The sequence below is a fragment of the Phyllobates terribilis genome, unplaced genomic scaffold (assembly GCF_046119375.1).
Source record: "Phyllobates terribilis strain yellow unplaced genomic scaffold, ASM4611937v1 Scaffold_1__5_contigs__length_1240528914, whole genome shotgun sequence".
In the NCBI taxonomy this organism is placed as follows: Eukaryota; Metazoa; Chordata; class Amphibia; order Anura; family Dendrobatidae; genus Phyllobates; species Phyllobates terribilis.
In genome coordinates this window covers 946180667-946201509 of record NW_027362761.1, presented here as the reverse complement: position 1 = coordinate 946201509, position 20843 = coordinate 946180667, and the positions used below count along the sequence as shown (strand labels likewise).

Sequence of the window (20843 nt, the reverse complement as noted above, 5' to 3'; positions counted from 1 at the left end):
GATACAGGGGAGGAGGTGTGTGTGTGTGTGTGTGTGGATACAGGGGAGGAGGTGTGTGTGTGTGTGTGTGGATACAGGGGAGGAGGTGTGTGTGTGGATACAGGGGAGGAGGTGTGTGTGTGGATACAGGGGAGGAGGTGTGTGTGTGGATACAGGGGAGGAGGTGTGTGTGTGGATACAGGGGAGGAGGTGTGTGTGTGGATACAGGGGAGGAGGTGTGTGTGTGGATACAGGGGAGGAGGTGTGTGTGTGTGTGTGTGTGTGTGGATACAGGGGAGGAGGTGTGTGTGTGTGTGTGGATACAGGGGAGGAGGTGTGTGTGTGTGTGTGGATACAGGGGAGGAGGTGTGTGTGTGTGGATACAGAGGAGGAGGTGTGTTTATACAGGCAATGAGGTGTATGTATACAGGAGACAATGGTGGTTTATTAATACCGCCGCTGCGCTCGCTGCCGTCGGTCCCGGGCTGTGACGTCACTGCTCTGTGCTTGGCTCGGCCCCCAGTATCTGGTGACGTCCCCATTCTCCTCCTCCATGATCACCGCTGAGGACATAGAGGGCTCCTGCAGCACCATGGACAGAGCGCCCTCCCGCAGTGCCCGCACCTGGACGCGTCCCTTTGCCCACACTCTCCCCGCTGTGCTGCCAGGGTGTGACGGGGCCATGTTTATATATGACGCCTCCCTGGAAGGATGAGCGCTCAGTGACCCGTGAGCCCCGGGGTCCGTGTGGACATCCAGTGACCGGAGGTCCCCGTCTCCTCCCCTCCTCCAGGAGCAGCTGACGGCGGCAGAAGGACGGTATTATTGTGCGGCGCCTCTGTAGCTCATCGCGGCCATGGAGGCTCTCTGAGGATCACAGCAGATCAGCACCTCTGCCCTCTGTGCCCCGGACCATGTGGATTAATCCCGAGGAAGTGCTGCTGGCAAAAGCCCTGTGGATCACCGAGAGGGCCAATCCTTACTTCATCCTGCAGAGGAGGAAGGGGCATGGGACCAGAGGAGGAGGGGGGCTGGCTGGTAAGATCTCCTCAAAATCACCATACACCGCCATCTACACTGGAATGACTAGTCTGTGGCTACAGTATGTGTAGAGATAGATGAAGATGGCTCTTGTGTGTGTTTGTATAATGCATCTTCTCATCATCTATCTAATCTAAGTTCACAGGGAATGGATGGTTTTGGTGTAATCGGAGCCTCCCATGATGTGGCCCTATAGTCTGCCCAGTGGCCAGTGAGCTGACCATTCCCAGGCCCATGGCCTCTGTTGTCACTCCATTGTGCTGTTTTTCCAGGTGACCTGCAGAAGGACCACATGTCACTTCCTGGGAATGTGGGGGATGGGGTGGGTGAATGAAGGCAGAGGAATGACAAACAGGACAATACTATTTGCTTTTCCTATTTCCACTATTTATATTAAAATGCTTGTGAAACCATTAGAATCCAATAGTTTCTTGGATAATGTTGCACAGTTATCACTACTATAAGAAGAGTGTAAGATCTTTTTGTATTTATGTAACGCAAGATCATGATAAAAAAAATCCAGAAAACCCCCCTGGACATCCTAGTTATGAATGTAACAACGCTGAGTCCTAACCAGCTTCCCAGCTTGTTGGGGGTCCAGTCTGTTCTCTCATTGAGCCGCGGGGCCGGCAGTGCTTATTCTTAGGAGCTATTAGCACTTCTAGACTCGGCTACCTTATAAAGACACTTCACGTGCTTCAGGTATTGTTGCAAAAATATCTGCAAATGAAAATCTATTCCATTCATCTGAACGGGAGAGTTGCACAACTTTCTGCAACAAAATCTGCACCAAATCCACTATGTGTGCAGTTACACCTATATGTGTTGCAGAGTACCCAATATTTTTTTTCTTTGGGATACAATTAATTTAAATATTATTAAGCACTTGGTCAAAAATACCCATATGGAAGACATGACAGGCCTGAGGACCACTCTTTGAGAAGACCATCTATTCCCACAGAACATCCTGTTATTGCTGGCCTTCTTATTTTCTGTCTCCAGGCATCTGGAATCTGATTGGACAAATGTTTCATCTTCCGTCCACACTAGACCCAAAAAACTGGTCAGCTCGCCCCCCATTCTAGAGCCGGGAAGCGGACACCCAACTTTGCCTGGACCAACGTGGAGACTTGGTTCAACTATTGTAGGGTTGTAGAAGATGTAAAATTCACCTTTAGGCTATGTGCCCACATAGCCGATTTGATGCAGAGCGTTTTTGCCTCTCTGGCAGAAAAAAACAAATGCAGATTTCCATGCATGTAAAAACGCTGAAAAAACGCTTCTCTCTGGCAGAAAAAACGCTTTTTCGCATGCGTTTTTTCAAGCAGTTTCCCAAGCGATTTTGAGCATCACTTGGAAAATTGCTTGACAAGTTGGTCACACAATATAAATCCATGCAACCGGCATGGATTTATATTGTGTGACCAACTTAGATGCTTTAAATGCAGCATCTATAGTAAAAAAAAAAAAAAGAATTTAAAAAGTTAAAAATAAAAAAAAACCCTGTATACTCACCTCTCCGGTCTGCTCCCGGCGGCGTCCTCTCTCTTCGGCATCCCGCGGTGTACTGGCAGGACCTGCGGTGACGTCATTTAGTCAGCTGATGGTCACGCGACCGCTGACGTCAGCGTTCAGGTGATGGTCGCGTGACAATCAGCTGACTAAATGACGTCACTGCAGGTCCTGCAAGTACACCGCGGGACGCAGAGGAGAGAGGACGCCGCCGGGAGAAGACTGCAGAGGTGAGTATACAGCTTTTTTTTATTTTTAACTTTTTAATTCTTTTTTTTTTTTTTACTATAGATGCAGCATTTAAAGCATGTTACGGTAACAGCCTGGAGATTAATTAATTTGCTGGATCGCCATCACTTACGTAAGATGGTTGTTACACAAAGGATTTCATTCTAATACAGTGTTTTTTATTTAATCTGACCCCAGTCAGCTTTTTCTTGTCACACAGCAAAAGAATTTGGAAAACAAAATACACTCCTAGATTGTTTGTCTGATTTTCTAACTATACATAATATTATTCCTCACTAGCAGGCAAAAGTCCTACTGCCAATCATCTCGAGATGCCCAGTACCCCACAACTATGCTGGGAAGATGGCTCAGTGGTTAGCACTGTAGCTTTGCAGCACTGGGGTCCTGGGTTCAAATCCCACCAAGGACAACATCTGTAAGGAGTTTGTTTGTTCTCCCCGTGTTTGTGTGGATTTCCTCCGGTTTCCTCCAACACTACAAAGACATACTGATAGGGAATCTAGATTGTGAGCCCCAATGGGGACCGCGATGATGTCTGTAAAGCGCTGTGGAATATCATGGCATTATTTAAACAACGCAAAATAAAAAGATGCTGGGTATGTTTTGTACTTTGTGTCACCCTGCTCCTTTTATGTCTATAAGAAATGTGATCTCAAGTTCAAATGCATTGCAGTCTAATAGTTTACCTGAAACTGCCGTGCTCATGCATTAAAGAAAGGCCCTATACACATTAGACTGAAGTCAGCCGAACCTGCCTATTGGTTGGATGGGCTGACAGTCTAATGTGTATGGGGGCCTTCAGATCTTTCCCCTACAGATGTCAGTGATTTTTAGAGTCATGCAGTTTGAATATGTGACAACTTTTTACTGTATCTTTTCGTAGATGATCTAATGTATGTGTATAATAACTTGGAGGAGTTAAGGATGGGGGGCATTTATGTTTTTATTGATCTTTATTTTTTTAACTGTAACTGGGGTGTTTATAGGAGCTCCAGTTACAGGGACAACAGCCCTCTACAGTGACACAAGTCTTGGCCAGAACTGATCTGGATCTGCTAGGACCCAGCATCTCTTCTATGCCTGGCAGTAACCCTGTGTTCATGTGATAGCCAGCTCCTAAAGAAGCTTCAGCATTATGTCACAAAGTAGAATACACCAGCTGTAATAAATGGCTTCTTTCATCTCTCTACTTCTGCCAGATTGCAGGAGCTTTAACACCGCCTTGTAAATTTACAATAGTGCGGGTTTAAAGCCCAGGAGTGAGCACTGTAACTTTACGGGTTATGCCGTTAACAAACCCGATGCGATCTTCTCACATGAGGTAGCGGCTTACTCCTCTTTCCCCAGCAAAAGTCGAGATGAATGTGTATGGGTAAGGAGGAGGGTTGGCAGTTTTCACTTGCAGCTTTGCATAACCGCCATTGATGTGACCATTCTGGCATACTCCTTATTCCCCTGCCAACGTGTTAGACATCCAATACTTTTGGATGTCTAACACCATGTATTAACTATAATTTACCTGGGACAAATTCCCCATACTTGGCTTGAGATATAATATTACATTAAGAAGAAGATTTTCCAGTCTGTTTATGCCAGTTTGTGTTTGGCATTAAGACAATAAAAAACATGGTGTCTTGGTTGGATGCCATATGACTGAAGGCTCTGAGCTGTTTTCTGACACCATACAAATATGTAGGGAAAAAAATAGGCAGTGTTTCCTTTACAAATAACTTCTGACATGTTCTCCAGATTCTTTTCTAATCCAACAGGTTAATCAAACATTCATGTACGATGAGATGAATCTGGGAGACACTGTGACACCATTCATACAGTGCAGCTTTAATAAGCATACATTTCCCTCTTTTTGTCTTTTTTGTTTACCTCCAAATTTTTCATTCTTAGTTTTGCTCCTGGTATTTCTAGGATGATCAGATACAATTGTCTGATGTCTTTCTTTCAAGAAAATGTATCGTACATGTCATTTTTTAAGACACCGTTCAATATGTCATGTTTTGAAGTCGATTCCCAAGCTTCATACCTGAAGGAAGGAGCACCTTGTTCTGCTCCTTTTGGTTCCTGAGTGATTGAGTTGGTTGTTTTGGAGTTCTGATCATGTCATCTGATGACTCTAGCCGGTGTGATTTACCATCATGTCATGTATGACAACGGCGTCACACGAAGTAGAAGCAATTATCACATGTCACAGAACTGTGATCTGCAAGGAATGATAATTATCGAAGCTTTGTTTGTATCTGTAACTTTTCCTTACTAATTACTGAAGTTTTATGACTTTGATATGTAACAAATGTTTCTCAATTGCCTAATTGTCTTGAATGAAGTATTAAATAGAGAAGTTGCAAGTCGTGGCTGAATCTTATGCCAAGGCATCAGACACTAATCAGGAATGGTTCTGATCGAATGTGAAGGTCTGACAGCAGAGATCCTGGTTGACCACTGCTTCCATCAGCACAATAGACTCTTATCAAAGTCTAGTCTCCATCCCATTCACAAACGTCTGGCTGATTTAAACCAATTTCTCTATTCCCCTGACAGCACTGCATTATTAGGCTGTTCTATCTAATATTTTTAGAAAGCTGCCTCGGAGATAAATCTACACTATCCAGTAGATACAGCAGACAATCTAAATTTGGAGGTCAAGAAATGAGTATGTTCTTCTTCTCCATTCCAATAAACCACAATTTCTACTTATTTTCCAAGTATTTAATCATAGCATTAAACCGCGTCCTAGCTGTAATGTTTCAACTTCCCTTTTATTTTTTTCAGTGTTGGGGATCGCGTGGGCGCATGATTAGAAGGGTTGTCTTATTTTAGACAATTGTTGGATGTGATTCTTTTATTGTTGGTTGGTAGATCTTATTTCCCCTAGAAGCAATGCTAGAGAAGAATTCTTCTGTATAGAGAACATGTCACAGTTATTTCACCTTATTACATTTATTACTTCTGATAGAACATGTGACCTTTATTTTTCTGTTGGATCTGGAGACGTCTATTTAGCTTGACTGACAGGTCTCTTTTTAGGTGTTCATATAGGGAAAACCTGTCCGTCTAGCTTGGTGAGAAGCCAGTGGAGACCTGTCAGTTGGACTTGCTGCCTTGTCCTGGCTGCCCAGCTAGACTGAATGATCTTCAATATACACACAGGAATCGACATGTCAGTGCAGCTTAGGTGGCAAGGAGATACCAGTGGGAACATGTCTCTTGGGGTAGCCACCTTGTCTCTGTTTATCCAACTAGACTGATTCGTCTTCCTAATACACACAGGAAGTCACATGTCAGTGTAGCTTAGGTGGCAAGGAGATACCAGTGGGGACATGCCTCTTGGGGTAGCCACCTTGTCTCTGGCTAGACTGACTGGTCTTCTTAATACACACAGGGCACACAGGAAGAGGGAAGTCAGTCTAGCTTAGGTGGCACGGAGATGCCAGTGGGGACATGCCTCTTGGGATAGCCGCCTTGTCCCTGGTTGTACGGCTAGACTGACTGATCTTCCTAATACACACAGTGCACACAGGGAGCGACATGTCAGTCTAGCTCAGGTGGCAAGGAGATGCCAGTAGGGACATGCCTCTTGGAATAGCCGCCTTGTCTTGGCTGCCCAGCTAGACTGAATGATCTTCCCTATACATGTAGGGCAAACAGGGAGCGACTTGTCAGTCTAGCTTAGGTGGCAAGGAGATGCCAGTGGATACCTGCCTCTTGGGGTAGCCGCCTTGTCCCCGGTTTCCCAGCTAGACTGACTGGTTTTTCATATACACACAGGGAGCGATGTGTAAGGAGATATCAGTGGATACATGCTGCTTGGTCTAGTCGTTCTGTTTTCAGCTGCACTTTAAACTAAACTTTGTTTTTCTCTGGAACGCCCCATTGTTTCAGAGTAAAATCTAGATGTGTAGAATGGAGGAGCTGTTCTCTGATTTATGCTGCCTGTGGCTCGGCCAGCATGAATCAGCAGACAGGTTCCCTTTTAAAAACACCATAACATACCTTACTACTATTAGGGCATAATGCATCCTAGCAATAATTCCTTGCTGGTTGTATGCTACATTAATAGCATAACATAATATTGCATGACGTACAAAAGATAATTAATGTGAATTATGTGACATTTGCAGCGTAATAGCATGCCTTGGGTTACTAGATAGGTGGGTCAACAGTAACCCATATTTCCCAGAAGGCGAAACGTGTATTGGGGTGTTACACCACCTCAGGGTTTGTACGGATGTTCTGACTACTATTTTGTATATCTGATTGACAATGTTAAGTTGATAACCAATATGGGTTCCTAATGAGTTCATATACCTTTATCCCTACCCTTGCTGAATGTGTGACTTGGTAGACAAGAACTGTTAATATAAGAATCCGTTATTGATTGATTGTCTTGAGAAAGGAAGAAAAAAAAATCCAATCTCTACATGAATATTCCACCACTTAACCACAGACCATGTGCTTTACTGGCATGACCTTGAAGACTTTGCTTTTATGATTAGGTCACATTTCCTAATGAAGAAATTCATGATCTTCCTTGTTGCTTTGCACAATGCCAGAGCTTTACTCTACACACTTCCTAATTCTCCCGTATGGCGACTTACAATCACTCTAACTGCTGGAGCGTCTCGGGAAACTGCTGGTAATAGTTGTATATGTCTGATATAGAAACCATTCTTGTAGATGCATAGAGATCAATATTGAATGCCGATGTTTAGCTAATTTTTTCAGTCCTTTAATACTATTTATTAAGCATTGCCCCTGATAGAGTTGCCTTCATGGACTTTGTTGTATTGGGGCCCATTTTTGTGTTAGTCCTAAGACCCACCAGTGAATTCTTTTGTTTTTCTGTATCATTCCTGATCCCTCCAGCAAACTTTTGGTCAAATTTTAGTCAATAATTTTTCAAACTTTTTAGTTCTAGATTTAGATAAGCATGTCTCTGTATAGTGATAGGGAGAAGAGATCAACAAGGAAGTTCTTAGATTTGACGAGTTTTATGAAACTCTAGAAATGTGACTGCTTTCTTCCAGTAACAACACAAATATTGTCTATCGGTTCAGTCCGGTATAGCAGCCCAGCCCCATCTTCTTTATTTTTACGGGGACCCTATTCTTCATAATTACCGAGATTTGATGTATAAACTAGACCGCAAAGCAAAATGTTACACTTCATAAAGGACATTAACAAAAGGTGAAACCTGTTGCTTGTTCCCTGGTCTTTATTCCTTGAACTACATTCGATAAGCCTTTTTCTCTGAGCCAGTGATCTAGCCATTCCAATTTGGCTATTGTCCAAGTCTCTTAGATCATTCATTACTCTTGCCCATTTTCCCTTCTTTCAACACATTGGCTTCGAGAATAGACTGTTCACTTGCCACCTAATCAGTAGTGTAGGTAGAGCAGGAGCTGAGGGTGCAGCGGTCTTAAGCCAACCCCCAACCACTGCTGCTACCTGTTGCTATGTTCTGTGCTTTAAATACTTATTGAACTCAGCCTTGTCAGCTCAATTGCTGCCTCTGCAGAGCACAACAAACAAGCTGAATGTCACTAGCTGCTGCTCTGTGCACATTCAGCTTCAATATGCAAAGCGCAATAGCCAGTGATAGTCAGCCACCTGCTGCGCTCTGCAGAGGGAGCAGTTGAACTGCCAAAACTGAGCTCAAAATGGGTTCGGTATGCAGAGCAAAGCAGCCGATGATGACTTGACTGCTGCGCTCTGCAAAGTCAGTGGTTTTAAATGGAATCTGTCAGTAAGATTTGTCCTAGGCAAGCACAGGTACTGCAGGCCAGGGCTGTGTAAAACCTTTCCAAGCATACTTTTTTTTATCTTTAATGCTCTTTTGTTGTGAAATTTAATATTTTTTTCAACTACAAAATAGCATCGCAAGTGCATTGGTGGGCGCATCATGCTCAACTTCTACCTGCCGGTGCCTCCCCCGCTGATTATTGACATTGGAGACAGAGGCTCGGCTGCAATAAATTTTTACTGCCAATCATTAGTGGGGGGCGGCATCGGCAGGGAGATGCTGAGCACTAAAAATGCCCTTGTGAAGCTATTTTGCAATAAAGTAAACAATAAAAGAATTTCACAGCAAGGGAACAATAGTCAGAGACAAAAAAAAGGTATAAATGGAAAGGTTTTACAAAGCCCTCCCCTGCCGTACCTCTACTTGCATGGGAAAAATCTTACAGATTCCCTTTAAACCACACAGGAGAGCATCTTCATTAAGGTGGCATTCACACATTGCAGGTCCCTTGCATCGTTTTACCACAATATTGTACTGTGATCGTGTCAAAAAAGCATAAACGAGTGAACGTAGCATTCACAAAGCGTGAACGCAGCCTAGGGCTTGTTCACATGATTGATTTCCAAGTAGAAAAGAGGCTACATGGCACTCTCTTAAAAGGTGCACAAGTAGGATACCACTCCAGAAGTAAGAAAAATAGATTGGGCACTCCAAGATTTCATGCAGAAAAATGCACAGTGTGAACACGGTTGTAAGCTGTGTTCACAGTAGGTCCACGTCTAAAGCTAGGTTCCCACATAGTGGATTTTCTGCAAACTTGGTTATAATGGAGCCTGCTACACTTCGTCGAAAAGGACTACATTCACATTGGTGAGGATGGTGGAGGATTATTCCGTCATGTACTGAAAATTTTGTGCATTATGGAAATGTATCTTTATAAAGAAAAATTGGAAGTTGTCAATGCATATTGAGATCTACGGCATTGAGCGGGTCGTGCAGCAGGACTATAAATGGCGAGGGTGTGCATTCATATATCAGGGGTCATTATTGAAAGTGTTTCGATTTCAGCCATCCCCTACAACTATAGGCCGTCTGTATGATTGCACGGCCAGAATTTTTTGTCCTTGCACTACTCCCGTTTTCCATTTAAAGTCCTTCCTGACATTGAGGTGAAACCACAAGTTCATCGTCTACATGTAATCCCGAAGAAAGGATGATATACATGAAACGATTATCTACGGTAACAGCCACACAGACAAATCTTATCACTTGTCATCATAGTTGTGTATATATATAACTCGGTGCATGGTTTATTTTGCAGGTTTGCTGGTTGGGACCCTGGATGTTGTATTGGATTCCAGTGCCAGGGTTGCCCCTTACCGCATCCTTTACCAGACTCCGGACTCTCTAGCTTGCTGGACCATTGCTTGTGGTAAGAAACTTGTTCTTTGATTTTGTCTGATACTGTGCCCACTGGAAATGAAAGGTCTCATTGTAAAAATGCATAAGTTTATATCCGTTCTTCCAGGATCCATTTTATTTACAGGATACTAATAGTGCACAAAGTTACATCTTTATCACCTTTAACATCACTATTATTCTACGTTTGCACAACTGTATTTTCGGCCTGAATGTTGTCCATGAAAAAAATGGACCAATGTTATTCAATAGGACTGTTCAGATGACAGCTTTTTTTCACCATCTTTCACTGAATGTGCGCGTGAAAAAATTGCAGCAAGCACTAGTATTATTGCACCGTATTTTGGATTAGACTCGCCAACTTATGCATATGGGTTCTCAAAAATATCTGATCCCATAAGGATCAACCGTATAGCATCTGATTTTTACGGATACATCGCAATTCTTCAACATAAAAAGTTGTACTTGTTGTTCTAAATTTTAATACCTGCTGATGTATAAAAACAGATGCCATGTGGATAGCATAAAGATGGAAGATCGTCCGATTTTTCTTTTCTACACTCGAGTGAACTTAACCATGTAAAAAAGGTGACATTATATGAATCAGTTGTAAAACATTAAATATAAAGTGGACCGCAATCAAACTCTGAGTGTAACCCAGCCTAACAATAATCACTGCTTTCGCTTATCACTTCATAAGCTATTGATGTAGCTGCTACAATCCCATTAAAGGAGTTACGATCATAAGATATATTGATGACTTATCCTAAGAATAGGTCATCGATCAGATCATTGTGGGGTCGATACCTGGCATTCCCACTGATCAGCAGTTATAAGCTTTAGCACTGGACAGGTGTACCCATTGGACAAAAAATATTGGCTGTTCTGAAGTACCCTGCAGCGGCCACTACTTGCTGAATGGAGCTGCATAGTAGTGCAGCTGAGTTCAATGTGGTTACATTTATAGTAGAGGATTGGTGAGTCTTGGGTACTCAAAAGAATAGGAGCTCTACCCATCAACGCTGCTGTGCAGTGCAACTCTGTCCAATGTCTGTATATCCAACCACCAACATAGCTTGAGTGTTAGGAGTGACTAACAGTGGCTTATATCGGCTGGCTCGACCAAAAGTTTAATGTGTATTGGAGCCTTCCGGTTTTCCACCCACCAATAATGTCAGGGGGAGATAAGGATCCGGCATGTCCAATTTTGGACTTTCCATCCTTTTGTACTCAGTGAGATAAGCCGCCACAAGAGGAGTCTGGCATTGGTTCTCTGGTAGAGAATACTGTATCGCTCAGCAGAGCTCCTGTTTATGGAGGAGTTGGGAGAGCTAGTTTAGCCATCAGTTATAAGCCGAACCATTGTTTGGCCAACAGCTTTCTCTTATGCTTAGGGACCTTAAGGATACTTGGCAAAAAGGAATTAGAAGAAATCTACCAGTCTCCAAGGATATAGTCCCATCCCAAGCGGTGTCTTGTTGCTTCACACATGGTCATGAGAAGGACAGCTTCGTGGTTACAGCTGTCTCACATCTTCTGACTCTTGCTCTAGGCTCTTACCAAACCAGGTGTGGGTCATAACGGGAAAGACACACAAAGCACAGATCCACTGCCACATTTTTTTTTAATCCTTGCCTGGTTTTATCTACGACAAACTGAACAAAACCTCACTGCTGGAATAAGTCATTAGCGTTTGACCACAGAAGCAGAAATAACATCAATATTGCAGATGTATCATTATTTGTAATATGTTATTTATAATTTGAGGGATTTGCCCGTAGTGGCCCTGACATCACGCCCAGTCGTATGGCCCCTTTCTTTATTTCTGCAGATCCAGTCTATGTATGTATTTTGGTGGAATATGATTGGGCTACTGTGGCCATGCAGCGGCTGAATGGGAATGTACCTGATAACTATCAGATAGCAAAGATTAACCCTTCCTGGCTTATTTAAGTAGGTCTTGATTAACTTTTGACATTTAATATTTAGTATCAGACTTGATGTCATGGGAAAATCCCTTTTTAAGTGTTGTGATATACGACCAGTTGCTTTTTGATTCAGTGGAGTTTGAGGATTTTGTTGTTTTGTCAAATCATAAGTGTCTTGTAGTTCTGATTATTCAACTAATGGTTGAACTGATGACGACTACTTTATACAGAACTTTTTTTGCAATGTTTGGGTATGTGCATATGATTTCTTTTAAATTCCCAGTTTTTCAATCTGTACAATACAAAATTATATTGTGGTACCGTAATAGCCAGAAAAATCAATGTAAGTACTTTTATGCCAAAAATGACAAAAGTATTCTCGGAGTGATACCTTTATTGGCTAATATATATATGTGCTCTGAAAGCTTGTGTGTGTATATATATATATATATGTGTTTCTGGTTAGCCAATAAAGGTATCACTCCGAGAATACTTTTGGCTTAAGGCTATGTGCCCACGATGCAGAAATGAAGCAGAAAATTTCTGTAGCATTTCTGCATCTCCCTGGCAGAAAAAACGCATGCGGATTGACAAGCGCTTTCCAGGCGATAGCATCACTTGGAAAGTGCTTGACAACTAGGTCACACTGTATAAATCCATGCAAACAGCATGGATTTATACAGTGTGAACTGTAAAAATTAAAACAAATAAAGCTATACTCACCCCCGAGGCCCCGGTATGTGCTGTAGCGCTGCTTCCTGGCTGGTTCCCGGCTGCCGGCATATCGCGAGACAGAGCGGTGAAGGGCCTGCGGTCACATGACTGTGACGTCACCACAGGTCCTCAAGCGATGCCGGCATTCAGAGAGAAGCCGCCGGACAGGTGAGTATAAACTTTATTTGTTATTTTATTCTTTTTTTACAGGTAGAATGGTACCCAGGTCTGGATGAGAGTCTCCTCTCCTCCAGAACTGGGTACCATCCGCACATAGAGACGCATAGAAGCCGCTTGTACAAATGTACAGTCGCGGTTTCTATGCGTTTCAATGCAAGTCAATGGCGGGAGTTCCGCTGCACTTCCGCAAAATTAAATGACATGCTGCAGATTTTTGTACGCAGCATAAACGCTGCGGAAAAATCCGCAGCATGTGCATAGAACATGCGGAATCCCCTTGGGGACCATGGGGTGCGGATTACCTAGCGTTATTATGCTGCGGAAATTCCGCAGCATAAACGCTTGAAAAACGCTACGTGGGCACGCAGCCTAAAAGTATTTACATCAGTTTTTCAAGCAGAAGACACTTTAGGAAACTACTTTTTTGTCGTCTTTCTGGTAGCTTTTGGGACAGGTTTGTTGCCAGCGTTTTTTTTTTTTCTTTGTATGAAATAGTGAGGAAGCCACTTGAAGAATGGTCAGGTCACTTCTTTTCACCACTTTACAGATTTGGAAGCCTGAAGTAGTTAAAAGAAGCTCCAAAGACTCAATATACTCCAAAGACTCATTACATTGCAGTGAATGTGGTTATTCTTTTTAACATTTAGTGCTTTTTCAGGTCGGCTATGGAGTGCACTTGCCTGAAAAAAGATGTTGTATGCACACGCCCCATCATGACTATACCAGTGTTTCAATTACTTATTTTTATTACCCTATATTCATAATCCATAATGTGTGTGTGTTCATTAAAATCCTTACCCATTGCTGTCTTCTGCCGTTTCCAGCACTGCTCTGGTCCTCTGCATGATGTGACTGCATCTTCGACTCGCCAGCTCACACAACGGACTGTTAGTTCTTTTTTTAATGGGTGTCTCGTTTGGAGTCTCATAGACTGACCTTGGGTCCACACAGAAATACTGAATACTGTGTTAGCCAATTGGTCACGATTGTGGTCACATGATACTAAGAGGGACTGGAGTAGCACTGGAAACAGCAGAAGACCGTGATGGGAAAGTATTTTAATGCACACACTGCTGATTGCTAACAGACGGGGCAATAAACTGCCGGAGTTCTCTTTTAAAGGAAACCTGTCATGTCAGTTTTCTGTACAAAACTGCCCCCATTGCTGTATAAGTCATTTAATGTGCATCCCCAGAACAGGTAATCGCTTGTTCACTCTATCTGACCATTATATGACTTAGAGTCTGCAGAGTGAAAAATGCGGAATACAGCTCTAATTTTCAGTTTCTGATCTGCTGAGATTTAGCTGCTTTGAAGTCTCCTATAGGCAGTAGACTTGGGGGGGGGGGGGGGGATTTCTTCTTAGCACAGGTTCCAAATCAGCAGCATGGAGGACATTATACAGCAGTATTGAGCTGTGTGGCTGTGACTCCTGCTCTGTGATTAAGCTAAATTACTCAATAAGTGTAGTATATTCTGTCTTTCTGCTTATTTTCCTAATTTGATGATAACTCCTCCTTCCCCTAGAGTATTATAGGAGGTAGTAACCGAACACATGACTATTCAGAGTGGATGGTGAGTTCAGGAGGATTAGCAGGTAGGTGGGTGGAGAAGTGGCTCATAAGTGGAGAAAAAAAACAACATTTTCTAATAAGATACCGTGCAAAGTTTCTTATATGCATCTGTACTATTCATTTGTACAAAGTTTATTTAAGTGACAGTGACCATTAAACTATACTAGATGATAAAGGGGCATTCTACGTGTGGTTGTCATAGGCTAGAACTTTACTACCATGATTGCACCCTGGTATAATGTTTAGTATAACAGCTGATAAACATGTTTACACTAATTTAATTAAAAACAGATCGATAAAGCCCTTCAGAATACGTGAACGCTAAAAAAGACTGGAATAAGACTGGTTTGATTATTGCCACTTCTCTGAATCCTATAGATACCTTATATTTATTTGCACACAATCTAAAACCTTAAGCACCCGTCTCACATAGCGCTATGTGTGACACTTTGCAACGATCAGACCCCTGCTGTGAGGTCGCTGATCGCTGCAAAGTGTCCTGGACCATTTTTTGGTCGTTGGCCTCCCGCTGGCCAGCACACATCGCTGTGTGTGACCAGCGGGACCAACGATCTGGCTGGTAACCATGGTAAACATCGGGTTACTAGGGGCACACGCGCACTTAGTAACCCGATGTTTACCATAGTTACCAGCCTGCTCCTGCTTAAGCAGCAGGCTGGTAACAGGAGCAGGACATCGTGGAACGATTCTTTCCACGATATCGCTGCTCCCCTGATCGCTGGTGAGCCTGCCTGTTTGACAGCTCACCAGCGATGTATTAGCGATGCAGCAACGATCCCTGACAGGTCGTATCGTTGTCGGGATCGCTGCTGCATCGCTTAGTGTGACGGGGCCTTTAGATGTGTTCTCAGGATTTTATAGCTGTGTAATGATTTGGAGAATGTTTTCCTAATGGTGATTAGGCCCATTGTTGCTTATCTTGTCACATGTGAATAAAGGCCCCGTCACACATAACGAGATCGCTAGCGAGATCGTTATTGCGTCACGGTTTTGGGATCGCTGGGGAGATGTCAAACATGCAGAACTTTCCAACGATTTCGGCCGCCCCAGCGATCTAACCAACGATCTCGGCGGTCGTTGGGACGCTTTCACACAGCAGCTATTTCAACGATCCACACCTTGATAGGGACTGTACTGTGTCAGAAAGGCGTGCATAAAATTACTTTTCCGCGCCCCCTCATCTCCGATTGGTGGACGCTACTGCGTTCTGATTGGGTGGCCTTGGTTTAACACTGCGTCTCCGGTCAGATGGGAACGCTACTGCGTCTCCGGTCAGACTGGAACACTGGTGTGTGCATTGTTCCTGTACAGATATATGGATGTCCATATATTTATATGAATATATATAGAGATGTAAATGGCCATTTATGTGTATGCATATCTGTATGTTTGAGAGTATGTATGTGTATATATAGTTATCTGTATACGTATGTGTGTATGAGTGTGTGTGTATATATTTATGTACTTAAAAATATGTATGAGTACATGGATGAATCTGTTTACATACGAGTACAGAAATGTATATGCGTGTGTGTATGTATGTATGTATCTGTATACGCATGTGTATACATATGTATGTATGTATGTATGTATGTATATATATATATATATATATATATATATATATATATATATATATATAATATGGACTGCTTACTGCGGCGACTACTGCTACTACTGAAAGAATGAGAAACAAAGCTTTTGCATAGTAGAACACACAGTTTATTAGACTCATCAGTACAGAAATGTCAGTATTGTAGAAACATGAGTAGTTGCCCACTATAGGTTCTGATGCTGCCAAGGAACAGCACCAGGACCGTTAAAATACTGGCAGTAGTTGTCACGGCAGGTCTTCGCATCATGGGTGTTTCTGCCATGTCCCACTGGTTGAAGGCCTGCAATTGCAGGATGGTTTGCACGCCATTCACCGAGCTCCACTTCCCCATTGGCTAGGTCCACAGAGTCCACGAAGCCAGGCGCACAGTACGTAATTGCATCACGTCGACTAAGAAAGTTGTGAAGCGTGCAACAGGCCAAAACAACAGAGTCTATTCATGTTAATTGGCGTGTGAAAAACTCTGAAGCGGTTGGCCAGGACAGCGTGTCAGAAAACGTGCTGTGTGAGTGTGTGTGCACGAGACCCCTAAAATATCTGCCCATGCAAAAGCATATATATACAGATAGAAGCCAAGCCCTCCCTCCCTGAAAAGCAATGATAGCAGATAATTGGTAGATGTCCGATAAATGAATTAAAAATGGAAACTCATTTGAGACCCCAAACAATACCTACCTCGCTAAGGATGTCTGATTTCTTCAAAGTGGAGTCACAGCCGGAGAACGCTGGTGGGATCCGAAAAACAAGGACGCAGTAGCAACCACCAATTGGGGACGAGGAGCGTGGAAAAGTCCAATTTATGCACGCCTACGTGTCTCAGTTCTGAATCACTAACGAGGTCGTTGATAAGGTGTCAAACACAGCGATGCACACTGCCCAGCGGGAGCGCAACGACCCAGGAATGGTCCAGGAAGCTTTGTAACGATCAGCGATCTCATAGCAGGGGCCTGATCGTTGCTACCTGTCAGACATAACGAGATCGCTATTGCGTCACCAAAACCATGACTCATCAACGATCTCGCTAGCGATCTTGTTATATGTGATGGGCCCTTAATATGTTACTACACAGAATGTGAGAAGATTAGAGCATTTCATACCCCTTTGAAGTGCTGACATAGGTATTGTCCTAGGGAGGTGAAACTGCATCGGGCCGGGAGGAATGCACCGAGACATATTGGACATTTTGCAGAATGTATGCATGTAGGCTGTTCTGAAATAAGTCTACCACCCTGCTTTTAGGTAGATGTAAGTAATGCTGTTTGTACTGGCATCATGGTTCTGCTGTGGTGACCCACTCATTAAAAATGGGGCGAAGTGGAGCCATCATATTTATCATGGATCATTTACAAACTGAATCCATGGTGCAATGTCTGTGACAGATCTTACTGGCTGAAGATGCGTCTGCTGGATTTACTCCACTGGTAATCAGGGCTGTGGAGTCGGTAAGCCAAACCTTCGACTCCTCAGTTTCCATGACACCAACTCCACGACTCCGACTCCCTCATACATGGCTCATGTGTAAGTAATAAATTTACTGTAGTACAGATTCATCTCAGCTAAAAGTCTAGACCCTTAGATCAGGAATAGGACAGACATTTATAGGACATTTCATAACTTTCCCAAATTCTTATGAAAAAATATTCCCCACAAACTGCATTGAATTACTGTACCCAATTTATTCTATATTTTAGGAGTTGGAGTCAGTTGGTTTGTATTTGCTCTGTCCCACCCATAGAGGTGACATTGTGCTTCTCTTGTGTCCAGGAGGCTCTCGCAGGGAGGTAACCGAACACTGGGAATGGCTGGAAGTCAACCTGCTTCAGACACTTTCTGTTTTTGAAAATGAAAATGACATTACAACATTTGTCAAAGGAAAAATCCAGGTAACGAACCCTGTATATTGGTTTGGTTTGACAAACAGGTTAAGTTTAGAAATTCTTTAAAATATAAAATGATCAAATTTTCAGTTTAAAGCTGGTGAATCTATTTTTCCATCACATGATAATTGCTTTTCACTTGCAGTGACTACTGTAGGGTGGACATCTCCCTGGCTGTGGTGTCCTAGCCAAAATTGTCTGATACCAGAAGTATGGGGAGCCGGACTCCTCAGATGATCACTGCTGTAGTTAACACTGAAGCCAAGTTCACACATCCGTATTTTCGGTCAGCATTCGGACCAATGTTCAGTGCAGATGAGTGTTTTTTTTTTTTTTTTTTTTTTAGGGACCAAATATGCAATTCTTTAACATGGGAAACTGTATTTAGTCCTGTAAATTATTAACTACTGCTGCTATATAAACATGGATTGCATACTGTAGGCGAATGAGAAAACAAATCATCCAAGTTTTCTGGATAAAACTGCCAATTTTTTTAATACGGTTTTTCTTTTTTACTGAGAAAATCTCTTTATGGCTCGCTCACACATTATGTGTATAACACGGCTAAGTGCTATCCGATGTTTTGAAAAAAAATCACAGCGTGCTGCAGGACTGCATTCAGATGTCGTCAGAGTGCAGCCTGACACTCGCGGACTCAGACAATGAAGAGGATGGAGAAATTAAGTTCTGTCTTCTCCACACCTGTCCTGTGATTTTCTTATGCGAGAGAGTTTGAGCCGAGTGTTATTAGCAAAATCAGCCCGATTTTCTCCCATGAGAGAACATACAGCCGTCTGATTGCTGCTCATTGTAATTAGACTTAGTTTTTACTGATCACCCACATTACATAACCTGTGATGAGAACATACACTAGGTCTTGCTTTAATTAGTTATAAGGATTCTGGTTGTCACTCCGATCTTATTGTGGTGCTCAGTTATAGGATATTATTCCCTAGAATTGAAGAGATAACACTGACACTCAGATGCAGTGAAAATTCTTATAATTTTATTGGTATCTCAGCCTCTGAAGTTCAAAAAAATGTTTTGACCACACATAAAGATTAGTGGATGCCATTTTAGTCCTCCCAGACCTTAGCTCACCATGGCCTTCCATTGTGTGGGATGCTGATTCCTGTGATGGTCGTAGTTGACCATCACATGAACTGGCAGCTCATACAAATCTAATCCAGACAATCCAGGCACACTGAGGTATCGACCCCTAATTTGCATATGGATAAAACTATTTTTGGAGCTTTACTTGCCGACATACAAATAAAGTTATAGTGCCAGATTTAGCCAAGCTTTTATGGCAGCATTTGGTGTAAAAAGATCTGAAAGTCGGGGGCAACTCAAGGCTGCACAAAAGTTTTTTTTTAACTTTTGACATTTCCACCCCTATTTTCAGCCAGCTCCGACAAAGTGAGTGAATCAGGGGTGGGAAGGGTTGGGGCAACTGCCGCTCGTCGAAAAGCGGCGATGTTACACTACACCACAAATCTTACTCCAGCAAGGATCGGAGTAGAATTTTTGGAGAACTGCACACAGAGGTGTACGCCACACGTCCGACGCCTCTTCATGAATCAGGAGTGTCTGACTACAACACATCTCATCAAACACCTAGCAAGAAAGTGAATGGAGTAGAGGCACACCTGTTCAGCTTTTTCTGTAATTGCTAGACAACAGAATGGAAAGCACAAATGACTTGTGCCCTTTTGGAGAAGAGAGTTCCTTTATTGAATAGCTGCAAGTCCCCAATATAATTAGATTTAGGTGAATGGGGTACAAGTCCAGAAAATGCCCTATAGGAAGCAAAACTCAGCACCATAATGTGTGTGGGGAAGGGGGATGAGGGGGAAATCTTGATCTTTGCTGTGGGGCTTAAAACATTCCAGAAATAAAGCCCAAAATGTAAAAAAAAACTTTGACTAACTACTAAGAATACCATATTATATGTTCTTTTGTAGATTCAAAGAAAATTATTTGACTTCATAATATTGGTTTAAACTTTAATAGACAGGTTAAAGTAAGCTTAAAGACAGCTTAGTATGATGTGGAAGCTAGAATAAAATGTTAAAAACAGTCACAATTACAATTTATAAATGATCCGGTCTCATCACTGTCCATTGATGACTATAGAATATCCCCTTACTTCCTCCAGGGTGTCATTGCAGAATATAATAAAATCAATGGCATTAAAGAAGATGATGACACCGATAAGTTTAAGGAGGCGATCGTCAAGTTCCACAAGCTATTTGGCATGCCAGAAGAAGAGAAGTTGGTGAACTACTATTCCTGCAGTTACTGGAAGGGCAGAGTACCCCGACAGGGATGGATGTACCTAAGCATCAACCACCTCTGCTTCTACTCCTTCCTGTTGGGGAAAGAAGGTAGTGTAACAGGCCTACATCTTACCATAGGTTTAATCCATTTCTATTAAATTTTAACAATTGGTGCATCTCATCTAACTGGTCCAGTGCAACATTATGGGGGAATTCATCAAGACTGGCTGTGAGATGGAGGAGATTTCTGCTATAATTTCAGCTCCTTTTTAGCATAAATTATAACTAATATGGTGGGTCTTGGTTGACTACTGCCTCTCCAATTACACTCCACTTACTTTTTAGAAAAGTAACGACTGTGTATATGTATCAAAAGTTTCAGAATTATTACACAACTGCACATTATGCAAAAATTAGTCTTTTATTTACCATTTTCCACCCCTTAAAAGTCATGATAAATTCCCCCAATGTATCTACATGCACTTTCAATAAGCATGTCACAATAAACTTTTAATGTACATTGCAAAACTCCCCTTGACAAAGTTACTGCATGTTCATGTGTATATACCACTTTATATAGGGAGACCTAATTTACCTGTGGCTATGAGATAATCTAGCATCGTGTAAGACTGAGAGCCCTCGTGCAGTTGCACTGTTTGTCCGCAAGCTTTTTTAATCAAATAATATTGGTCTTTTAAGT

General features: G+C 42.5%; 1 protein-coding gene across 2 annotated transcripts in view; it reads left to right on the top strand.

Annotated features, from left to right (window-relative positions):
- Positions 1 to 501: 501 nt before the first annotated feature.
- Positions 502 to 20843, top strand: part of TBC1D9 (TBC1 domain family member 9) — a 65587-nt gene continuing 45245 nt past the window's right edge. For both annotated transcript variants that reach the window (XM_073642102.1, XM_073642093.1), the window contains exons 1-4: positions 502 to 1017; positions 9858 to 9968; positions 17752 to 17870; positions 20023 to 20251. In XM_073642102.1, the coding sequence (XP_073498203.1) occupies positions 894 to 1017; positions 9858 to 9968; positions 17752 to 17870; positions 20023 to 20251 (583 nt within the window). In that variant the 5' untranslated portion in view covers positions 502 to 893. The remainder of the gene's footprint in view (positions 1018 to 9857; positions 9969 to 17751; positions 17871 to 20022; positions 20252 to 20843) is intronic.